Consider the following 23,376-nt stretch of genomic DNA (forward strand, 5'->3'; position numbering starts at 1 on the left):
TTACAGAATGAAAAACGAAAGCTGCTAACATGGCTCTGAAGTGTACTGCAGCAGGGTTAATATCTAAAAATAATAGACCAAATGCAGGTTTAAATAAGGTCTGGTATGTATGGATCCAAAAGAATCTGTTTAAGAATTAAAATTATATATAACAAAATTCAAGAGTGGAGCTGGAAAAGTGGCTCACTTGTTAAGAGGTCATACTACTTTTCCAGAAGACCTGAGTTCTGTTCCTTAGGACCTAACTTGAGGGATGGTTCTCAGTGTTTGGAACACCTGGGCAATGGGCTATGGCACCCTCTTCTGGGCTTGACTGGTACCTGTATTCAATATGGCACACACACCTCAACTCCCCACACTTACACATATACATGTATGTAAACAACAATAATAATGAATTATAAAAAATGAAAATGTTTATGGAAAAAACACATTTGCCTGATGGTAGATTATCAATTGCAAACAGAATAAAGCAAAATTTGTGAGTTAAGCAATATCATAAATATATACACAATAACAAAATTTTTCAAGCTCTATTTGTACAGAACAGAGACTTACTATAGCTTTGTAATAAAACTGGCTGATCTTCAAATTTCATAAATATATTTGTATTTCAGCAAATTATAATGAGAAAAAAGTCTTGGTTTTTTTCCTACTTCTACAGGTCAACTAAAATATTTTAAGGATTGCATCAGTTTTGAAAACATTCTAGTTTGGAAAAATATTAGCAATGCCTTTAAATATAACCCTCTAGTACATTAATTGAGACTTACTAATCCCTCTTTCCTCCTCTGAAGCACAACAAAAGGGGATTTAATGAGTGTGTGGAAGGTGCTGCAGAAACTCAAATAGTTAAATTCAGGACCACATTACACATGCACATCAAGTGCATGGAGTTACACATAATACTACTGTTTACTGATATTTAATGCAATTCATGACTCATTGAATTTTATTGAAGAAAACTAAAATTTTTCATCACTCTTACACTGTAACACTACTGAAACAGAATTTCTCGTTGGAGCCATTCTGGTATGACAGAAGGAGGTCCATTTGTCAAAGCACTTGTTATGGAAATAGCTAATTATTTTAATCAGTTTCAGTAGATAGGATGCAGATGATGTCCTAGAGGCTTATACATTCCAATGTGAAATTACATGGTAAGTAATTACTGGATATGAGATTTCCATCTTAATATATATTGAAATAAATAATAAACCTCCTAATACACAGTTGCGGTTTTTAAAGGGTTCTAGACATAGAGGAAATTATTTCATGTTTCTCGCATGAAAATTATGTCTTAAATAGATCATAGAAACACAGATAGCTTGTTCATAAATACACATAATGAATTTTCCTCAGAAATCTTCTGGTATTAGGAACTATTAGGAAAAGCTTTAGTAACCCCACTTAAACTCTAATTGTGTTTTAGATTTCTGAAGGTCAACATATCAGGAGAGTCAGTTTGAAATTAAAAATATGAGAGCAAAAGAAGAATCTTAGAGTTTTGCTGGCTTTCATCTTCACTTAGAGCTTCCTGGAAAGCCTCTCCTGAGTGACAGAAATAACCTATAGAGCAGCACATGAACTACTGCAAAAACTAGACTTTTTTCTTACTTTTATGAATATAGCTCCTTCTATTAGTTTATTTGATCACATTACTCAGTTTTCCTAAGAAGGCCTGCCTCATTTCATTTGGGCTGCACAGTTCTCATCTCAAAATGTACTGGAAAGGAAACTACCTCTCTATTATAAACTTGAGAAGTCTTGAGTTTCTTCATGAACTTTATCTGTAAATTGACAATATAGCAAATGTGGTTGAAGCTTTGTGCATGTATTTTTGGGTTTGTATAGATTTCTGCTCATGGCCAATAAATATCTGGCATGGTCACTGTTTCTGCAGTTTTTCTGAGGAGTAATCAACACAGAATAAGATATATCTAAGATCTTGCAGTGTGTTCCATTATGACACACAAGGGCACCTGTGAAGCCAGTAGCCTTATGGATAAAGCGAATATTCCCCATTGTTCTCCTACCTTCATTTAGCCACTTCTTGTGCCTGTAACTTTGTCTCAACCTCTGCACTTTCTGCCAAGGCAGATTAAATCATTTTCTAGAAATCTAAAAATAGAACCATATAACAGATACTTTCTGTTTGGCTTCTTTATTGAGATTTCTCCCTGCTATTGCTTATATTAAGAATTCATTTTACTGGTGAACAGTGATGAATGATATGAGTCAGGTACAGTTTAAAATACACACACACACACACACACACACACATATGCACACACACATGCACACACACATATACATATACATACACATACACATGCACATATACATATACACACGTGATGAACACCAAATATGAGATTATTTTAAATAAAGATGCTTGAAAAATATCAACAATGGGCTATTTTCCTCAGCACTAAGCAAAGATGTCAGGGTGAATGTTTTCAGGGTGATAGAAATACAGTGTGTTTCCATGAGGACCTGTAAGTTTGCTTTCAAGAGTGATTGTATTACTTTCTATACACCTGCACATGAGTTCAATTCTGCATTCTTCAATAATAGTCACTAAAGCCAGTGTCTTAATTTTTACCCATTGTAACATATGGTCAATGAAATCTCATCTGATTTTAGTTTGATGTTGTAATTTATATCATAAAGGTACTGAATACCTTTTCATACATTTTCTGCCACTGTAAAGTTAATTTTTTCATGAATATTTTAATCATTTTATGGAGTTCCTCATTTCTTAATAAAATGTTGTAATAATTCTTTACACATTGCAAATCTAAATGCTGTCCTAAATTCCTGACTTACAAATGTATTCTTCCAGCTTGGGGCTTGGTTTTTGATTCACTTAAATTTGACTTTGAGTTATTTACATTTTCCATAATGTAGAGTTTAATCAATGTTCTGCGATTAATAGTGTTGGTGTTGCAATTAATATGTTTTGCTTAAACTGAGCACAAATAAGGTTACTTTAATATGGATTCCAGGTTTTAGAGATGGTTGTAGCTTTTAATTCTGTGTCTACAGTCTATTTCAAGTAAGTCTATAGTGGGGTGAGAATGACCCTAAATTCTTCAGATGTGTAGACACCCAAATTGAATGTATATAAAAGTCTTGACTATTCCTGAGACTGCCTCACTTGTGATCACAATCTGTGTTTGTGTAATTGTTCATGCTTAGGACTTTTTAACCTCTTTACATCTGTGCATGTGTTAAAGAAGTTCAGTAAAGGTGTCCTGCTTCTTCTTTGCAAGAACTCAGATTCCAATGTAGATGAGCCCAAAGTCATTCATGTCAGGGTGTTTTGTCACTCCAAGTTTATTGTGTGTATTGTCTGAATGTATGTCTTTCACATTTATTAATCTTACTTAATATGGCAAGTGTGGGTAATATCTAACCAGCTATTATTTTTGACTAGTTTACTATTTTTTTAATGCATTGTAGTTTGCATTTCTAGAAACCCAATGCCTGTCGCTATTCACCTTGTGTCTCTTCCTGAAACAATCTATGGGAGGCCTTATACCAATTGATTTCAAGTCAGTTATTTGCTAATTATAACAGAGTATTTTTTTTGTTTATGTGTCTATTAAATTTGACTCATGTTCAAATATGTCCCAAATGTTAAATTTTCTGTACCTTTTATTTTCTGTATCCACTTGAGCTCATTTGTCTTACACAGTTTCTTTTCTCAGAAATACTTTTGTCCTTCTGGATTTTATTCAGATGTTTTAATGAATGAAACTAACTCATTTCTTTAAGCCATGAGGTTCTTGTTTTTCTGTGACTGGAATGTTTTGCTTAGCATGGTTATTCTAGTTCCATTCATGTTCCCATAAACAGTTGGATCCATTCAGTTATAGAGCTGAATGGAATTCTGTTGTAAGGGTCTGTACTTATAAGTTGGAACTTATTTGCAACTTACATGTCTTAGATTTTAAAACAACATTCCAGTGATTATGAACATGAAAATATTCATGTGAAGATATTGCTTCCTTCTATTATATACAGAGCACCAGAATAAATAGGTCGTATAGTAGTTTTAATTGTAGTTTTCTCAGGGAAAGTCATATTGCTTTTCCATATGGTAGGAGTTTACATTCAGAATTTGTTCCTTTACCTTAGAAAGTGCTACACTCTGTCTGTATTCTGGCACATCATGCTGTCCTGTGGGACTCCTCTCAAGACAGTGACCTGACAGGACTGGAATACATCTACCTGAAAATTGCCTTTTCAGGCAACATAACATTCTGAAAATTCTGGTTTCTATTACTAAAGTTAGGACCAAAAGTAAAGTTCTTTTGAATTATCCTCTCCATGATTATAATATATATATATATATATATATATGTGTGTGTGTGTGTGTGTGTGTGTGTGTGTGTGTGTGTGTGTGTGTGTGGGTGTGTGTGTGTGTGTGTGTGTGTGTGTACCTAAATATATTATCATATACATTAGCATTGAACAACAAATATGGTTTAAAATATAAATCAAAAAATAATAGCTAACTTTTTAAGCAATAAACAATCAATAGTTGTGTTAGAAGAAATGCTTCCAAAGCAGACTTAATTTGCAGATATTTTCTTAATTAATTTTTTCCAAGAGTATGCAAAACATCCTGTACTTATGGAGACAAGGTTCTGGAATGAGCAAACTCTAGCCACCCTCTTCCCTTTGAAGAAAACTGAAGATATGTCAGTATTTGGTGTCTTCTATACTTGTGAATGTTAAGTCCACTAGCTTGGTTTTACACTGATTTATATGCCAGGGTTTACAGAAGGTTGATGTACAAATATCACAATTTATAGAAAAAAATATATATGGTATTTTTTACTCACTTTGTTACGGTTGCAGTTTCATTTGCTTTATGGCCTTTTTGATAAAGTAAAGGATAACTGCTCTTCCAAAAATTCATAAAAATCCCACCCATTGCTTTACTGTAAGAATAATGTCATAATCTTGTCATAGTTGTACCTATATTTGTTCCAGAGATATAATACTTTTCTATAAAAATTATAATTTTGTTTTAATTATTAGTGAAAGAACAGGGATAATTCTTTCTGAGCTCTAAAAGTTTATAAGTTATAAACTATGTTTCCATCAATTACCTTAGTTAACCTTCCGACACTCTAGAAGTTGTGTCTAATTTCTCATTTTTGACCATTATTTTTATTTCATCATACTAACATTTAGAAGGTATCAAAATTTAGCACAAGGACCTAATCTTATTCCACTAATAAGTCTATATATCAACAGTTGAGAGTCCAGTTATAAAAATCATTTAAAGAAGTAAATTAAAAGATTAGGTTGATTTATTCTTCTATATGTTTACAAAATACAAATGAGTACCAGAGCCTGGTATGCAAGTGAACACTGCTTAAAATCAATGTTACAACATTTTAAATATAAATGTTTACTGATATTAAAAAATTCAAGACCATTGAACAAGAAAAATATAATTTAACTTAGTAAGTTAGAAGTTTAAATTTACTCCCTTAAAAAGATCCTCATAGTGAAACTTTAAAGTTTATATTGGCATTAAACCTTCCTACTCATAACTTGCACATGAAATCAGAAGTCACTTGTAAGTTTCTTATAGTTCCTTTCTTCAAAATTGCTATGAACTACATTGCTGAGACCAGTGGGATTTATGCCACTGCTTTGCAAAAACAGTCTGGCATTATCAACATTAATTGAATGTGTGCATATAAATGAGTTCATCATTTCACTCCTAGAAATATCCACAATACATGCAATAGGCTTATGTATCAAGAGACATGTTCCAACAGGCATTCTGATCTTTTAATTATCAACAACACAATGCCATTAGAAGTAAAGCAGGAATATGCTTATGGTGTACTTCACAATGACCGCAGACTGCAGTGGAAAGCAAATCACTACATCCATTGTAACAACCGTGTGAATAAAGCCACAAATGGAGATGCACACTCTGAATGACTGATGCTTGAAACTGTGATGTTAAAAGGCAAAACAAAGGCTCCTGCCTCCATATATGCATCTACACTGTAAAACTGTGTATTATAAAAAGCCATTGGATTGAAGCGTAACAGGACGACTTCAGCAGTGGCATAAAGTTTTCTTTACAACTATTCATTTAACTTGTTTTGGATATTTTGCAGCATGAACATCTTATTTCAAAGATATTTTTAAAAATCATATCAAGTATCATTCAAGGTAAATAGCAACACTTTTACTCTAAAGCTATAAAATATATCTGTAACATGTAAAAAGAATTAATTTAAATCAAAATAAAACTTTTATCAGGGTACAATACTAAATGCCATATGGGATAGAAAGCAAAAACCATATAAATTCTTCATTAAAGAAAAAGTTCTATGTTAATACCAGTTGTGGACTTTAGGTGTAAAATTTTAAAGCTCATGATACTCAAATAATATACAGCACTTAATAATATTAATAAAAGGAATAAAAGAAATGAGAAAATGGAAAATGGGAGGTATTTAAATCATAGGTTTGGTCAGGAAACTTTGACCTCAGAATATGTGTGAGTATTTTTTCAGTTATTAATAATACCACTATGCCATTAAAGTTGACACTTTCCTTTTCCAGTCTCTTGCAGGACAGTGTGGCTCTGACAGAGATGGAGAGTGGGCATCTGGTGCTCAGAATGACAGGAAAGAATAGAGCATGGGTTTGAATCTAGTGTTACTGCTGCCTTAACTCCAGGGAAACTACTTAGATGTGAAATACAACTATTCTTTCCTCCCCTGTTTGTAGAAAATTTATAATAATAGTAATATTTTCATATAGATGTAAAAAAGCACACATATACAAAGAAACAGCCATAGTTAGAAGCACTCATTGAATCAGTCAGATGTCTCTCAGATGTGCTGCCCTGCACTTATATTAAAGTTCACACAGAGGGAACTTCTTTTTCTTTTAATCTTCAAATTTTGACAATTTTATCATGTACGAAGTTTGTTTTATTGAATTGTGTTATTTTTAAATTGCTGTTTCATACAAGTTTATTTTGTTCTTCTTTTGGCTTCTTGGGATAAGACACAGGTCAATTATTCGATATCTTTCTTTCCTCTAATAAAATTAACTGAAGCTATACATTTTACTTCACATGCTACTTTAGCTACACTCACACACTTTGATGAAGCTTCACTACATAATTTGGTCTCAAAGATATCTATATATATTTTACTAAATTCCTTTGTATTCTGAATTTTATTACTGAATGATTAAATCTTTAAAGGCCTTTTTAGACTAGATTAGTAACTTCTGATATAATACTTTAGGTGTGAGTTATAGTTTTAATTAATTTAGATATTTTTTCCTTTTTTCATATTTTATTAGATACTCTCTGTATTTACATTTGAAATATTATCCCCTTCTTCCAACCTGCTCTCCCCTCCCCCTCTACTTGTCTTCCATTCACCCTCTCCAACTCAGTGTCTTGGCATTCCTCTACATTGGGAAAATGTGCTCTCACTGGACCAAAGGTTTCTTCTCTCAATGATGCCAGACAATGCTATTATACACTCCATATGCAACTGGAACCACTGGCCTCTCAATACATGTTCAATGGTTGGTGTTCTAGTCCATGGGAGCTGTGGTGGATTTTAGTAATTGAAAATGTTGTTCTTCCCATGAGGCCACAACCCCCCTCAGCTCCTCCAGCTACAACCCCAATACCCTCACTAGGGTCCCTGTACTCAGTCTGATGGTTAGCTGCAAACTTGTTTAGCTGCCTGATTCTGGCAAAACCCCTGAGGAGGCACCCCTATCTGGATCCTGCCAGCAAGCACCTCCCAACACTAGCAAAAACGACATACAGTAGAAAATCCTTATTGATGGATGATAGTCCTTAGGCTCTCGCTCAAGCTAAAAGAAGTCCATAGTCCCTCTGAGCCACCGGGCCCAGAGGGAACTTCTAAAGACTATGAACTTCTTTTAGCTTGAGCGAGAGCCTAAGGACTATCATCCATCAATAAGGATTTTCTACTGCTGAATGTACAAAATTTGAAATGCAATCATATGCAGAAATTTAAAATGCATATAAGTAAAAAAGGAAAATATGAGGAAATCACCTTCTGGTTGATAAAGAATCATATTACTGAAAGAAATACAGATTTCTGTGATACTTTGCATTTCAGGCAAACTGATAAAACAATAAGTGTACCACACACATGCCCTGAACATTCTGTATTTGTTTTTATGTCTGACAAACCATGATATATGGCAGACTCATACACTGTAAATCATGAACAGTGTTCAGAAATGCATGCTCTTAGTAACCAGTATCTATCTTAAGGAGTAGATTAATAAGGACTCAACATATCTATCTCTGACTTTTAGAATGAGTTTTCCAAACGTTTTATACTAATATCTTATACTAAATAAACCAGCTTTCTAAAACCGAGATTTATCCAATAGCAGGCTTCTTGTGTTTCTTGGTCTCCTTGTGATCTCTTCTGTATCTAAAGACTAAAGTTCAAACTTCTGTACTGGATTCATACGGCCATAAAAACTAGTGTTTATCTACATAGTAATAGCCATCCTTAATGGCCATACCTTACCAGGCAGATCTATATGGGTGCATGATCCTGTGACTTAATATGGTTGACTCTCCCAAGAACATTGTGTTCCTTTTTGTGCCTTCCCAATCTAATAAATCTGAAACAAAGCCCCACTGCTCAGCTCTTAGCACCAAATAGACCAAGCTCATTTTTAAGGCCTTTTCTTCTAGGGAAATCCAGTATTTCTTTGTTAATCACACTACATTTTGAACACAATGCTAAAGGGTACATACATCACTAGTGCTACCTATGTAGCAATTCTCACTGATTAGAAAATGGCCTTTGATTTGAAATAAAGTGAGGTGAGCGTTGCCAGTGTTTGAGATAGGAGACTTGAGAAGAGCTGGGTGGAGGAAAGAGCAAAGATTGATATGACTGTTTTTAGTTAAAATATGTTAAAATGAAAACATCTTGAAACAAAAGAAAAGATCTATCCATAAGTGTATGTGTTTGTGTATTTGTGAGCCATGTGTCTGGGTACACCATCATATGTCTGAGTGCACCTTCATGTGTCATAGTACAGTTTCATGTATCTGAGTAAATCTTCATGTGTATGAGTAGTTTCATGTGCCTGAGTACAGCTTCATGTTTCTGAGTACACCTTCATGTATGTGAGTGCAGCTTCATATTTCTCAGCACACCTTCATGTATCTGAGTACACCTTTACTATGTATGTGAGTACAGCTTCCTGTGTGACTGAGTAACCCTTCCAGTCTCTGAATACAGGTGCACCTGCTGTGCCACAGCATGAGTAGAATTCAGAAAACAACCTTGGCTACAAATCTTCATAGCCTATCTTGTTTGGGGCAGGGTTTCTCTGTTGTTTGCAAATAGATTCCCCAAACCAGCTGGTACTCATGCTTCTGGATTTCCCTGATTGTCTGCCTCTCCTCTGGATGGGGTAGTACTCATTGAAGACCAGTGTAACAACATATGTTTTGGAATGAATTTTGACCATTTGAACACAGGTTCCCATGCTTACCTGGCAAATGCTTATCCATTGAACGGTTTCTCCATTTTGAAAATCTCTTAATAAGAACCAACCAAATTCACTAAAATATCTAATTAAATATTTTAGTGCCAGATTCATAGCTTGATTTAATACATACAAAAGGTTTATAAATATGGATCTATAAAGAGGACACTGTGCTAATTATTACCAGTCATCAGTAACCCTAAAGTTTTTTTAATAATGCATTAGTAAAACATATGTGGAAGTAAACTCTACAGGTTACTTTCTTTATTACTTGCTAGTTTTATTTAAGCTATGCATTGGAATTTGCATGAGTTAATAAGTTGCTAAGTTTGATGAATGAACAAAGGAATGTTGAAAACTTTGTAAATTATAGTTGTTTCCTAAATGAGTTTCAATTCACATAGACAGCTATGGAGATTTTATAATCTACTATAGATAGGAATTGCAAGTTGTTGTTATTAAAGTTGACTGAGAATACATACAGCTAACCATTGGAGTGAACATGGAGGACAAAATGAAAGAGCTAGAGAAAGGACTGAAGGAGCTGAAAGAATTTGCAGCCCCATGGGAAGAGCAACATTATCAACCAACCCAACCCTCCAGAAATCCCAGGAAATAAAACAACAAATTGAGCACACATGGAGAGATCCATGGCTCCAGTTGCATATGTAGCAGAGGATGTCATTGTCTGGCATCAATGTGAGAAGAGGCTAGTTTTCCCAGTGTAGGGGAATGCCAAGGTGCTGAGTTGGGAGAGGGTGGTTGAGAAAGGGAGCACCTTCATGGAGCCAGTGGGAGGGGAAGGGAGATGGGAGGTGAGAAGAAATTACATTTGAAATGTAAATACATACAATATTCAATAAAAATGAAAAAATAACAAAAATATAAAACTAAAAAGAGATGCAAGCAAACTATTTTCATGTGCAGCTGATAAAATCCAATGGTTTATATTCTATAAACAATCAGAATATACCAAAACCTATAAGTGCTAAGACATCAGAGTAAAAGAAGTAAGCTCTGTGATTTATGTTTTATGTACTTGGAACAAAGACCTGTATTATAATAATGAGTCACACTTAGATTTATAGATTCCTTAAATGTAAAATAATGAAGTATCCTAATTTAGAACAAATTATACATCAATATATTAAATATAAAAACTTTTTTCCCTGAAACCACTGACTCCTGTAAAGCTTAACATTCTTTAGCCTACTAGTTGGGTTTAGATGTGGGTATTTGGCGTTCATTTAAGTAACTGCCTTTTTTGTTATTGTTTATACCACTCAATGTTATGATTGATTATTAATGTCCTTTTCTATCTCCTCACCTGTAAGAGCCATGGTAAAAGTTAGGGACCATTATATCAATCATTACAGTCTTAGCAGTTTGCAATGAAGCGTTTGTAGACAGATGGATGGATGACAGGTGGACAGATAGATGGAAGGACAGGTTTTCAGGGCCAATCCTTGGGATTAGACAACCTATGCAAGAGTTCATCTCTGGTGAGGCCCGATTCCCTCTATCTCAGCAGGTATTAGATGGGATCTTGTAAAATATTGTCCTTCCACACTGCTATTCCAACTTGTATGTTATTACTCTGATCTTACTCTTGCTTTCTAAATGCCTGAATGTAGAGATAAGTTCAAAAGGTAACTTTGCAGAATATCTGCATATATATCACCTAATATTAAAGTCAAAGAAATTTGAAGTCCCAAAATAAATGAAATGTTTCCAGGGTGTAGACGAGTATAGAATATGATTTTTAAAAAAAAAAAAAAAATGACCAGTAAATGCTATTTTGATTTGGAACATTTGTTAATTATTGTTTTTTCATAATGAAAAATAGTTAACAAGGTATCATAAAACATTGGCATACATCAGAGTCTCACTGAGGAAATTGCTTTTAATATGGTATTTTAATATGAATTACTGGTAATAAGCCAAAAATCAAGATCAAAAGGCATAAACGCATACAAGATTAAAAATCTATCTTACTGTTTCAGAAATGCCTGGGAAATTCTCTAGGTAATTCTGATTATGACATAATTAAATTCAGCATGTGAGTGGCAGGGCAGAATTCTAAGAATTCATCAGTAGTTATTCATACTTGAAAGAGAATTTGTAAAACTAAAGGCTGTAGATAAGACAAAAATATCAAATGCCTTACTTTAAGAAACAGGAATCATTTAGATTTCTGTATAATATTTAATACATAATGAGAAAACAAGAGAAGATATGGTTCTCAGGACCAACACTTAGTAGGTTCTTGAAAATAAGCTCTTGTAGGTAATTTAGTGGTCAGTACCAATATTACAAGGAAAAAAAGAGACACCCCAGTGTCAACTCAGGTAATCAAAAAAATCTGATCTTTGCAAGAAAGATAATAATCTTAAAGCTTTGGGGACTTGGTTTATACATGAAGAGGAGAGGATACATATCAAGGAAGAAATGAAATAAACTACCAGAAGATATCCAAGAGACTCTGAAGCAAGAAAAACACCTCCAGCAAGTGAGCTTTCTTTCTCTGCCTGTTCCCCTATCTGCCACCACCACCTACACCATGCTGCCCTATACTGAGACCACTTCTAATTCTGAGGGAACCTTAAGAAGGGAATTGCAGAGCCTGTTACCCTCCAGTCCCCAGAATTTAAATTATACCTCAGAGCAGCTCCTCTGCTCCTTCTTACTTTCGGCCACTTCACCAACCACTTGAAATGTTTTCTGCTGCAGGAAAATATTCGTAGAAAGATTGATTTTGTAAGGCATGAATGAGGGACTATCAAATACGGCTTTGATTTTCAAAAGTTAATTGACATCCATCACTCCAAAGGAAAATATATAGGCTTTAGGCTATTGTTTATATAAAGTATGTGAGAAAAAGAGGCAGGCTAAGAAAATGAGGGATCGCTGAATTCTTCTCAGAGTGATAGTGTATATAAAATGAGCTCTCCCTTGATGAATATTCACATTGACTGTGGCAATATGCTGAAAATGGTCCTCACAGGCTAGCATATTGGAAAACTTGGTCTCCAGTTGGTACTACTATTAAAGAAGGGTTAAGAAGTATGATATTGATGACTGTGTTGGAGGAGATGTGTCACTGGACTGAGGGGGAGGGGAAATATGATTTTAGACTTCAAAATCCCAGGCCTTTTCCTGATTTCTCACTGCCTCATACTTGTGGAAAAAAAACATCAGTTCTCAGCTGCTGCTCCAGCATCATGTCTGCCTGCCTGCCTATATCTAAGCCACTAGTCCAGAGAGGGATAAAGTCTAAAATATTTGAAAATGTTAGATCCCAATAAGTTCTCTTCTTTGCACTTCCTTGGTCATGATATCATATAACAGCGATACGGAAGTAACTAAGACAGAAGTTAGTAACAGAGTGGGCCATTGCTCTGACAGACCTGGTCATGGAGGAAATCTTTGGGAACTTTAGATGAGATAAAGATTGAGCACTCTGAGCAGGGCTTCATGAGTCAGACTGATTACTGGGATGTAATAGGAACTAGCTTGAGATGGGAAGATGGTCCTGATGAGAGCAATGTAGAATATGAAGGCCCAACTCAAAAGGCTTCATAGGAAACAACTTTGGCTAGATAATCGTGAAATCTGATGAATAATAAGGCATCCTTTGGTCATTGCCCTACGATTCTGCTTGAGACTAAGTTGAAATTTTGGGGTAGAATATTTCTTGGCAAAGATTAGAAACCTGCCTAATATTGACCTGCCATATGATTTTTTTCAACTCACCCTTATGCAGGTGCAATGAAAGAAAATTAAAAGACAGGCAGGGCAGAAAAAAATGCAAAATGTACAATTTGATGGTAGGATGGCATAGAGTACCAGGAAATTTAATGTGGAGCCTTGGCACACAAAGATGTGAGGGAAATACCTGACCGGACATAAAGGCCGTGGTGTCTTCGGCACAGGACCACAGCCAGCTAATCCTGCAGTATGTAAAAACAAAATATCTGAAATTTCTGCTCCAAAAGAACAACAACAAATCAATGCATGTACAAATATAATTCAGTGAAGGGGCCAGATTTCATCTCCTGAAGGCAGCCAAACATGGCAGTGATTTCCACATTGCTGGCCTTAGAGTCAGGAAGGATAGAAAAGCAAGGAGGTTATACATGAGTTCTCCTCTGTTAAAACAGCTGTTGAGGAGAGCTGAGTGGCAGAAGAATCCCTTCATGAAGGCCCCAAGAGGCTATTACATGAGGCTGTAAACATGAGGTATAGAGTGTGGTAAAAACCCTGAGATGTTTGAAGTTTCAGAGCTCTGGGAAATCTGGCGAGGAGAACAGCAGACAAGGAATGGTCTCAACTAGCCTGTGAGGGAAATGTGGGGCAGTTGGCAAAGATGGAAGGAAAGAATTATGCCTTGTGACATTAGACATAGAGATAAAGGACTTGGATGTCATCCTGTAGGATCGATTCTGCTCTGGGTCCAGTATTTCCTCACTCTTATCCCAAGTCCTTCCTTCTGGAATCAGGATGGATATTCTTTCCCACTGTATGTTGAAACTATGTAATTTTATTTTGGCGGTACAAATGATTACAATTATGAGATGACTTTGAGTCTCAGAAGAGACTTTAGACTTCGACCTTTTCAAGTATGCTGTGTTGTAACTGTGAAACTTCTGGAAATTTGTGAAGCGGACATAAAACTAAATGTATTGTGTATTGTAATGTAGAAAGAAGCTTAAGGAGTCACCATTTAAGGGGAGTCAAATATGGTGATTTGAATTATTAACACTCCCTGAATAAGGTATTTGCATATTTAACTCCCAAGTTGTTTGAACTGTTTAGCAAAGACTAGAAGGTACACAACTATTGAAAAAGGGTCATTTGGGTATAGGATTTGAGGATGCAAAATCCAGGCCATCCCTAATTAGCACACTCTGGATCTTACTGTGGATCAAAGTGTAGACTCTCATATACTGTTCCTGCCTGTCTCCCTGCTATCATGTTCTATACCATGGTCACCTTAAACTATAATACTACAGTAAACTCTGACTTCTATGACTTGCCTTTGTCAAGAAGTCTTATCAGAGTACAATAAATGTAATTAAGGCATGAATATCTGAATAAATTATCAGTTATTAACAGAGTTTTCACCAATGAATTCCTAAATTTTTCTTGGATTAGCACAATTTCTGTCTCAATCTCTGTCTCTGTCTGTCTCTCTGTTTATATATATATATATATATATTGTGTGTGTGTATGTGTGTGTTGGTTACTGTATTAACTGGCTAGTTTTAGGTAACCTCAATTAAGAAAATGATTCCACAAGACTGGGCTGTATGAAATGTTCTTAAGTAATTGATGGGGTAGGATCCAGCCCCCTGCAGGTCAGCCCATCCCTGAGATAGTGGTTTCAGGTTTTAGGACAGCATACTGAGAAAGACATGAAGAAGATGGCATCAAGTAGCACTTTTCCCTGGCCTCTGCATCAGCTCCTGCCTCCACACTTATGTCCAACAATGGCCTACTTCAGTCTAGAAAGTCTGCAAACCCAGCAGCTGTTTCTTTATCCAAAGGACTGTATGGTTTTCTATTTAGTGATGAGTGAAGGTTTTTAGAGAGCTGTAGGTTTTATATTTATGTCAGAAGGCAAAAAAGCTAGGTGCTGATGACAGAGGATTCCAGTAGTAAGGATCAGTAGCAAGATAGGCAGTCAAAGTATTAGCCTCTCTTCCCTAGGAGCTCTATGTGAACAGCAATTTTAATGGCACTACCCTCATTTAGGGCACTACTTCCACTTCAGCTCCTCTTTTCAGAAAATACCCTTACAGACTTGAACAAAAGTGTGTGCTGTACTGGATTACAGCTCTAATCCAGAGGACTAACAGTATTATTCATGATTGCTATCAGCATTTACAGAGCTGCAGGAAATACATACACCACAATGGTGAATATCTAATATTATCCAGATAGGAAGGATGAGCCCATGAATTAGTAAAACTCTAGACTCAGAAAGTCTTGTTTCATTTCATAGAAACATAAAGATTTATCTTCTCCTATTTTCCATATTTTGTATATTTTCTTTACCAAAAACCAAAGCAAAACATAAAATGTAAAGTGGCCATGAGAAAAAAAAAAGTGAATCATGAATTTTTTTTCTGGAAATTTAGGTGTGGCCTGGCCACTGAGCTCCAAGCAAACACATAGGAAATAACAAAGTTGTGTGTTTTCAGAAGTCAGTTTTTTGCCTTCTTTGGAATACATTATGAAATCACTACATATTCCTACAAGGTGGTAATGGAAACAAAGCCTTTTTTTATTATACATTAATGTAAATTTCAGAGTATGGGAATTTTTATTTACAAAAAGAAAAGTACTTTATATATATATATATAATGAATTTCCATTTCACCATATTGAAAATTGATGTGGACCTTTCTTCTGATAATGGTAATGACTTGATCTGAGACAAAAACTAATCTGTTATAGAGATTTTCATTTTCATTTCACTACATTGTATCCCATGAACATTTCTATCTAGTCTTTAATTAAACATGATTTGCACAAAATGAGGTCAGTTTTCATTTAGACTGCTCTCAGTGTTAATCACAGTGCAAACAGCCTTCATCAATGAAAGAGCTACATTACACTGACACATAAGTGTTTCTGTGCAATTGCTGTCTGCTCTTTTATCCTGGATATTCCTAGATAAGTACACATGGGAAGATTTGCTAAATTTTAGATTTTATTAAGTATGTAATTCATTTACATGTTTGTATGAATTTAAATTTAATATATTTTATGTTAAAAAGCCAAGTGTACACTTAAGTGATGAAAGATTCTTTGTTGCTATAGTTGGAACATGTCCATAAAATATGTCAAGTTCAATCTGTTCAAATCTATTTTCTTCATATCCCATATTAAACTCCGAATAAGGGGGTTGACTTGCTTTTGAAGAATCAGATAGTGTTAATTATAACTTGTTTTTTTAATAGTTATTAATGTGCACTGAGGTACCTATAGTTGAAAGATGCCTCAGTCCTTTTTAGAAGAGAGAACAAAACCCTCAGGGGAGGAAATACATGATCAAATAGAGGAGCAGGGATTGAAGAAAAGATCTATTGAGACTGCCTCACCTGGAGGACCACCCCCTATGCACCCCAAACCCAAGCACTATTGCTGATACCAAGCAGTGTTTACTGGCAGGAACCAGATATGGGTGTCTCCTCAGAGGCTCTCCCAGAGTTATATAATTACAGATGAGGATGCTTGTAGCTAACCATCAGACTGAACACAGGGACCCCAGAGATAGGACTGAAGGAGCTGAAAGATGTGCAACCTCATGGGAAGAACAACACCACCAATCAGCCAAGGCACTGAGGTAGAGAGGGTGATTAGAAGAGGGAGCACCTTCACGGAAGCAAGGTGAGGGGGAGTAGAGAGGGGAATGGCTGAGGGGAAAGGGAATAACATTTGAAGTGTAAATACAGAGAATATCCAATAAAATTGAAAAATAAAAGATTAGTTGTCTCTTTGATTCACATGCAGATATTAAAAACAGTATTTATTGTGTACACGTCTGGAAGACTTGGTGTAACAAGGAAAGCAGTGGATATTCATCATTACTAACATAGAAAACTCATATTGTTGGGGAGGAAAAGTTTATTGTTCTAGCAATTAGAGCAGCAGCAATGTTGTAGGGCACTTGAACCTTAAAGTGCTAATATATTAATGTGTCCTACTCAGAAATGAAATGACACATTACAACTGTTAACATTAAATCTGAAATCAGTCTCTGTCCTGTTGTTGTCCTGCTCTCTTCTTGCATCCACAGCTGAAAGGCTTCCCTAGACCTTCGGGAAGTGTGAGAGGAAACTGCCCTGCACTCTTTCAAGTCTGCTGTGCTAAAAGACGAGATTGAGTTAGGTCAGGAGGCACCAAATGGTCCTTGTAATCTGTTCCCTTCCTTGTTTCATTAGATTTGGGAAGCCTGCACACCATCCCAATATAAAAGCCCTTTGTGCACAAATACAGTTTTATTCCTCTTGCTATAAATTACTATCTACATCTTGTCCTGATCTCTATTGACAAAACTGTACCCTCAAGTCCTTCTAAAGACAAAAGTGCTCAGTTTATTTTATATTTCTGTACATAAGGAAGAAAATATTACTATCACACATGATAAAATTAAAAACAGTACTGTTTTAGAAGTGAAGATTTGATTTATCAGCTGTTGATACATGATTATTTAGGCGAAATTTTGGTATATATGATACAGAGAAAAGCATGTCATAAAGTGATTTTTTAACAAAATGTATGATCCAGTAATTTTCATCACATTAAAATAATTTGAAATTCTGGTAGAACCAGAAGCTTAGAATTCCCCATGATTCCAAAAATATAGTACAATGAAGATATGGTTCAGTGATTCAGAGTTGTTTATCTTTTATAGAATGTGACCCTCTTTTCAGTACCCACATTAGCAGGCTCACAACTGCCTGTAACTTCAGGAAATCCAATACCTTATCATAACTGACATTCCTACTATCCACAAGTGCATGCATACACACACATCAATGTGCACACACATATGGAAATACACATGAAGAAAAAGTAAAATGAATCTTCAAAACTCAATAATCCTCTCTGTTGTCAAAAATTATCATAGGGATGAGCAGACTTCAGTAAATGGCTTCTGTTTTGAATGGTTTTCTATCTTGTATAATGATGGGAGAGCAAAGGGCTGTCCCTCTAGTCACCCTAACTTTAGAAACTCATGAATGAGATTAGGAAATGATCATCATTTACATCTATTATATTTTACATGTAATGAGCTTTAGCTATTAACTCTAATTTGCTCCTCATCAAAGGCAACCTATTTAGAAACTAAAACCTCTCTGTCAGTTGGAATTTTAATGAATTAAGATGAAATGAGACAGTACTAATTGGCAGTTATTGCTACAGGATAGATTTGAGGTCTTATATGAGAAGCCAATGCATCTCTCCATCGGGGTTAATTTGTTTGATTTCATTTTAAGAATGCACCAAATAGTTTCCCAAACTGCACATATTGATTTTCAGAATTGGAGAATGGTTTGGGTCTGATGGTCTTTGATAAACTTATATTTGAAATTAATCTAATTTGTTTTTTTAAATAGATGTTGACTTGAGCATTTATGTTACTGAAATGTGTAAACATAAACTCCAAGGAATAGCACTCTTCAGACATTCTATTTAAATACCTGTATTTTCTAGCATTTGCTTACTTGTACCAACAAACAATCATCTTTCTTCTTTCTTTTTTTCCTCAGATATAAATGAGTGTGAAGCTGAGCCTTGCAGAAATGGTGGAATATGTACAGACCTTGTTGCTAACTACTCCTGTGAATGCCCAGGAGAATTTATGGGACGAAACTGTCAATATAGTAAGTGATAATATGTCAAAACGTGTGTACACACACTTGCAGTTAGTTGTAAAGTCTGCATTTATTTATAATGGAGTATGGACCCATGTTACTATCATGCACTTTGAGGATGCATGATTGATCAAAGTGGCCCACTGCACATTTGTTCTTAATTCCATGTGTATTCCTTGCAATTATTATTCATTGCAAAGACATAAAGAAGTAATACTTACAATCTGAAAAAAATGACATCAGCTCACACCCAGGCTTACATTTTCCTGGTCACTTTTCATGTCAGTACGCATATTACTTAGGCTTATGCTAACAAGAGGAGAGAGTTTGGATTGAACGGCCAATGGGACCACATAGATTCAATCACAGTTAACATGTGAAGATAAAACAAAATGCACCTTTGCTGCCACCTACATAACTAAGGGTGTGACAAGCAAACTCTGTCTTCTTGGGACCTATGGCAGTAGCATTCAGAGGTGACAGGTGTAATGGTAGGATACCGATTTCCTTGAAATGCTACTAAAGAGGAAGACATTGTTCGTTGTTCTGCCAAGGATCTTTTTTATTACAGGTGGAAAGAAGAATCACAGGGCTATACTCAATGGACCAGGGCCTAAGTTAAGCAATATTAACACTAATGACAGCCTTTCTAATTCCCAAGCATTGTGAAAGTTTTATAAATACTGATTTTATGTATATTATGCCACGTGCGTAACAGAATAACTAAGGGCAGATGCATAGCAAAGGTGCAGATTGATATTCAGATATAGAAACCCAGGCTGATATTTCATATGCTTTTCCCAGTTTTCCCAGTGAATGTGGCAAGATCCAGTTCTTTGGCTTCACAGTTATTTAAGTTCCTTTAAACTGAGCATCCTCTCTATACACAGGAGTTCTGTGAATGGACCTACAGTGTACACGCATGCTCCCTTACTCTAGCCTGCAATGGAATTTTATAAACAGTTGGAATAAGAAAGATAAGGGAGGGACTTCAGTCCTTTCTCTAATCCCTCCACTGGGGACCCTGTGCTCAGTCCAATGGCTGGCTGTGAGCCGAAGGGGTTTGCAACCCCAGAGGAAGGACAACAGTATCAACCAAGTAGACCCCCAGAGCTCCCAGGGACTAAAGAGTTCACTTGCATGTGTAGCAGAGAATGGTCTTGTTGGACATCAGTGGCAAAAGAGGCCCTTGGTCCTGTGAAGGCTTGATACCCTACTGTAGGAGAATGCTAGTGTAGGGCGGTGGGAGGGCAGAAGTGGGAGGAGGGGGAATGAGAGTTTCTGGAGGGGGAAACTGGAAAGGGAGGTAACATTTGAAATGTACATTAATGAACTATTCAATAAAGAAAAATATAGGTGAACTTGTGTCTCCTTTTCAGCTGTGTCTACAGAGGCTTGCTTCAGTCATTTTACATTTCCTTAGCATTTATTTCAAATAATTAGAAGGCATATTTTGATGCTTGATTGAGCAACTTCTACTACAATCTAGCTTTGATACAATCATTTGCAGGACTGTGGACACAGCTGAGTGGTACAGCACTTGCCTTCTTGGGAGTTCTTAATCAGCATTGAAGAACTACTCATGTTTCCTATTGCTTAGGCAGACTGATTTTGCAAAGTCGAATTAAAGAAAATCAAACAGAAACAGAAATAACCACAAAGGAGACCATTTCACATCTTAAACTTTCTCTGTTTCCCCCCCCCCCTCACATTTTATAGAATTTCCTATGTCAGGCTTTATTTTAAAGCTGATTTGTCAATGCTATTAAATGAAGCATTTGAATCATTAGTGACATAGCACATATAAAATGTAAAAATATTTATTCATTTCAATGTAACAAAATCAACATATTTAAGCACAGAGTTAATGAATATAAAACTAAATATGTGAATTTTTATCATAAATTATGAATCATTTAGTGTAGCTGTAATGTACTTTTGCTTAATGAGAAATAAATTTATAGCTAATCTTATTTTTCATGATTTGATGCACAAATATGAGGTTGTTGTCTTATAAACCACCTTTTTTTAAAGTTTGAGTGAAGTTATAATTATTTCAAATATTGAGGATGAGCTATTTGCTGGCCATGGTGGATCATTCTTTTAATCTAAAATGTAAAGAGTAAAGGCAGAAGTGCTTACTGGCAGGAACCAGATATAGATGCCTCCTCGAGGGCTCTGTTAGAGTCAATCAGATACAGCAGAGCATGCTTGCAGCTAGCCATCAGACTGAACAGGGGAACCCCATGAAGGTGCTAAAAAAAGACTGAAGGAGCTACAAGGGGTTACAAACTCATGGGAAGAACATTATCAGCCAACCAAACCCTCCACAACTCCCAGGGGCTAAAGCACCAACCATTGAGCACACATGGAGAGACCCATGGCTCCAGTTGCATATGTAGCTGAAGATAGCAGTGTCTGGCATCAATGTGAGAAGAGGCCTTTGGTCCAGGGAGGGCACCTTTTTCCCAATGTAGCGGAATGCCAAGGCAATGGGGTGAAGACTGTGATTAGGAGTGAGTGCACCTTTCTGAAGACAAGTGGAGAGAGAGGGGCAGATGGGTGCAGGTGGGGGAAGCGGGTAACACTTCAAATGTAAATACATCTAATGAAAAAAACAAAGGCAGAAAGTTCCTGAAAAATACAATGTTACCTCATCTACAGAGTAAATTCCAGGTATGTCAGGATTACTTAACAAGATGCTCCTTCTCACCATCACCCCCTATACACACACCAAAACCCAGCATTCCTCACTGGACACAGCAATGCCTGTCAGGTGTTAAACTAACCAATAATCATTTCCAGTGTGTTATTAGCAGTTGTTTATTAGTTAAATTAATAAGTAGGCTAAGGCAAACAAATACTTTCAAGTTAGATTTCTGCACAACATGCTTGCTTTAATGTGTATGTTTACATTTATTGAGTGTAACATTTGATTAAAGTTTAGTGTTCTTGATTTCTACTGAAATTACCTTTGATTGACAGGAATATACTTTAGGTGTTTCCATAATATGTATTACATATAGCAAAAATTCTTCAATTCAGGTCTCTGTGTAGATTCTCTTGGTTATTTGCAATGACATGCTCAGAAGCCCAAACTGGTATTTTCATAAACAGCCAGGAGAAAAAGGATAAGGCACTGAAATGGCAAACCCAGCCTTATGAGAACTGATCATTTTCATCATGTATGATTAACTGGATGCAATACTGAAATCAGAATAGTGCACTGGAAACAGATAGCATATTCGTTAACTAATCTAAAAATAACTAGACTTGTTTTTATCTGTTGAGTTTTTTTTTTTCTTCTCATAACAACCTTAGACATTTCCCTCTTGAGTGTTTAAATGTAACATGATTAAATTTCAGGAATGACACTCAAACGCTGACACTATTTGTGGAAATTAAAACAGTTATCCAGGGAGCGCTTAAGATGTTTAATTCCTGAACACTATGATAAAAAAGAATTAAGACTCAGATAAGTTGGAGTGGGGAGGGTATTAAAAACAAAACATAAACTATTACACGGGAAATAAAGTAATATTTGAAATGTCAGTGATCTAGCTTTTGGTTTGTTTGTTTTTGTTTATTATTGTTTATTTTATTTACTATCGTTTCAAATGTTTTCCCCTCTGGAAATCCCCTATCCCATACCTCTCCTCCCCTACTTCTATGAGGGTACTTTCTCACCCACCCACTCATGTCTCCCATCCCCTGGCATTTTCCTACACTGTGGCATTAGTCTTCCAAGGACCATGGGTTTCTCCTTCTATTGATGTCCAACAAGGCCATCCTCTACTTACAAATGCAGCGGGACCCATGGGTCTCTAAGTGTGTACTCTTTGGTTTCGTCCATGGGAGCTCTTGGGGGTCTGGTTGGTTGAAATTGTTGTTCTTCCTACGTGTTGCAAACCCCTTCAGCTTCTTCAGTCCTTTCTCTAACTTCTCCACTGAGGTTCTTGTTCTCAGTCCAATGGGTGACTGTGACCATCTACCTCTGAATTTGTTAGACTCTGGTAAAACTTCTCAGGAGACAGCTATGTCAGGTCCTTGTCAACAAGCACTTCTGGCATGTACTATAGTGCTAAATTTGGTGTCAGTATGAACAAAATGTGTAAAAGTTCCCCTTTTCACATTCAAGCATGTTATTAAATAAAATGGAGACAAATGTTTACTGAACCATTCTTGGCTCTCCTATATAGATATGAGGTTTTATAACATCTGTCTATAAATTAATTTGTTCTCCAGTTACCTTCTTTCTAGGGAGCAACAATAGTTAGAATGGAATCAGTCTTGACTGTCATTTATGGCACAGATTGATGGTGTGAAAAATAATATAGTATCTGATAATAAAACTGACAACCAGGAGATGCTATGAAATACTTTTTAAATAAAAAGAGTTAAAGGGGGAGGATATTGGAAATAAGGAGTTCAT

The 23,376-nt window shown here is 35.8% G+C and overlaps 1 protein-coding gene across 2 annotated transcripts in view; it reads left to right on the forward strand.

The window, feature by feature from the left end:
- EDIL3 (EGF like repeats and discoidin domains 3) overlaps positions 1 to 23,376 on the forward strand; it is a gene marked incomplete at both ends in the record, with an annotated part of 432,246 nt that overhangs the window by 221,603 nt on the left and 187,267 nt on the right. For both annotated transcript variants that reach the window (XM_080924947.1, XM_080924948.1), the window contains one exon: positions 18,840 to 18,953. In XM_080924947.1, the coding sequence (XP_080781073.1) occupies positions 18,840 to 18,953 (114 nt within the window). The remainder of the gene's footprint in view (positions 1 to 18,839; positions 18,954 to 23,376) is intronic.

The sequence above is a fragment of the Micromys minutus genome (genome assembly GCF_963924665.1).
Source record: "Micromys minutus genome assembly, chromosome: 11".
NCBI classification, from domain to species: Eukaryota; Metazoa; Chordata; class Mammalia; order Rodentia; family Muridae; genus Micromys; species Micromys minutus.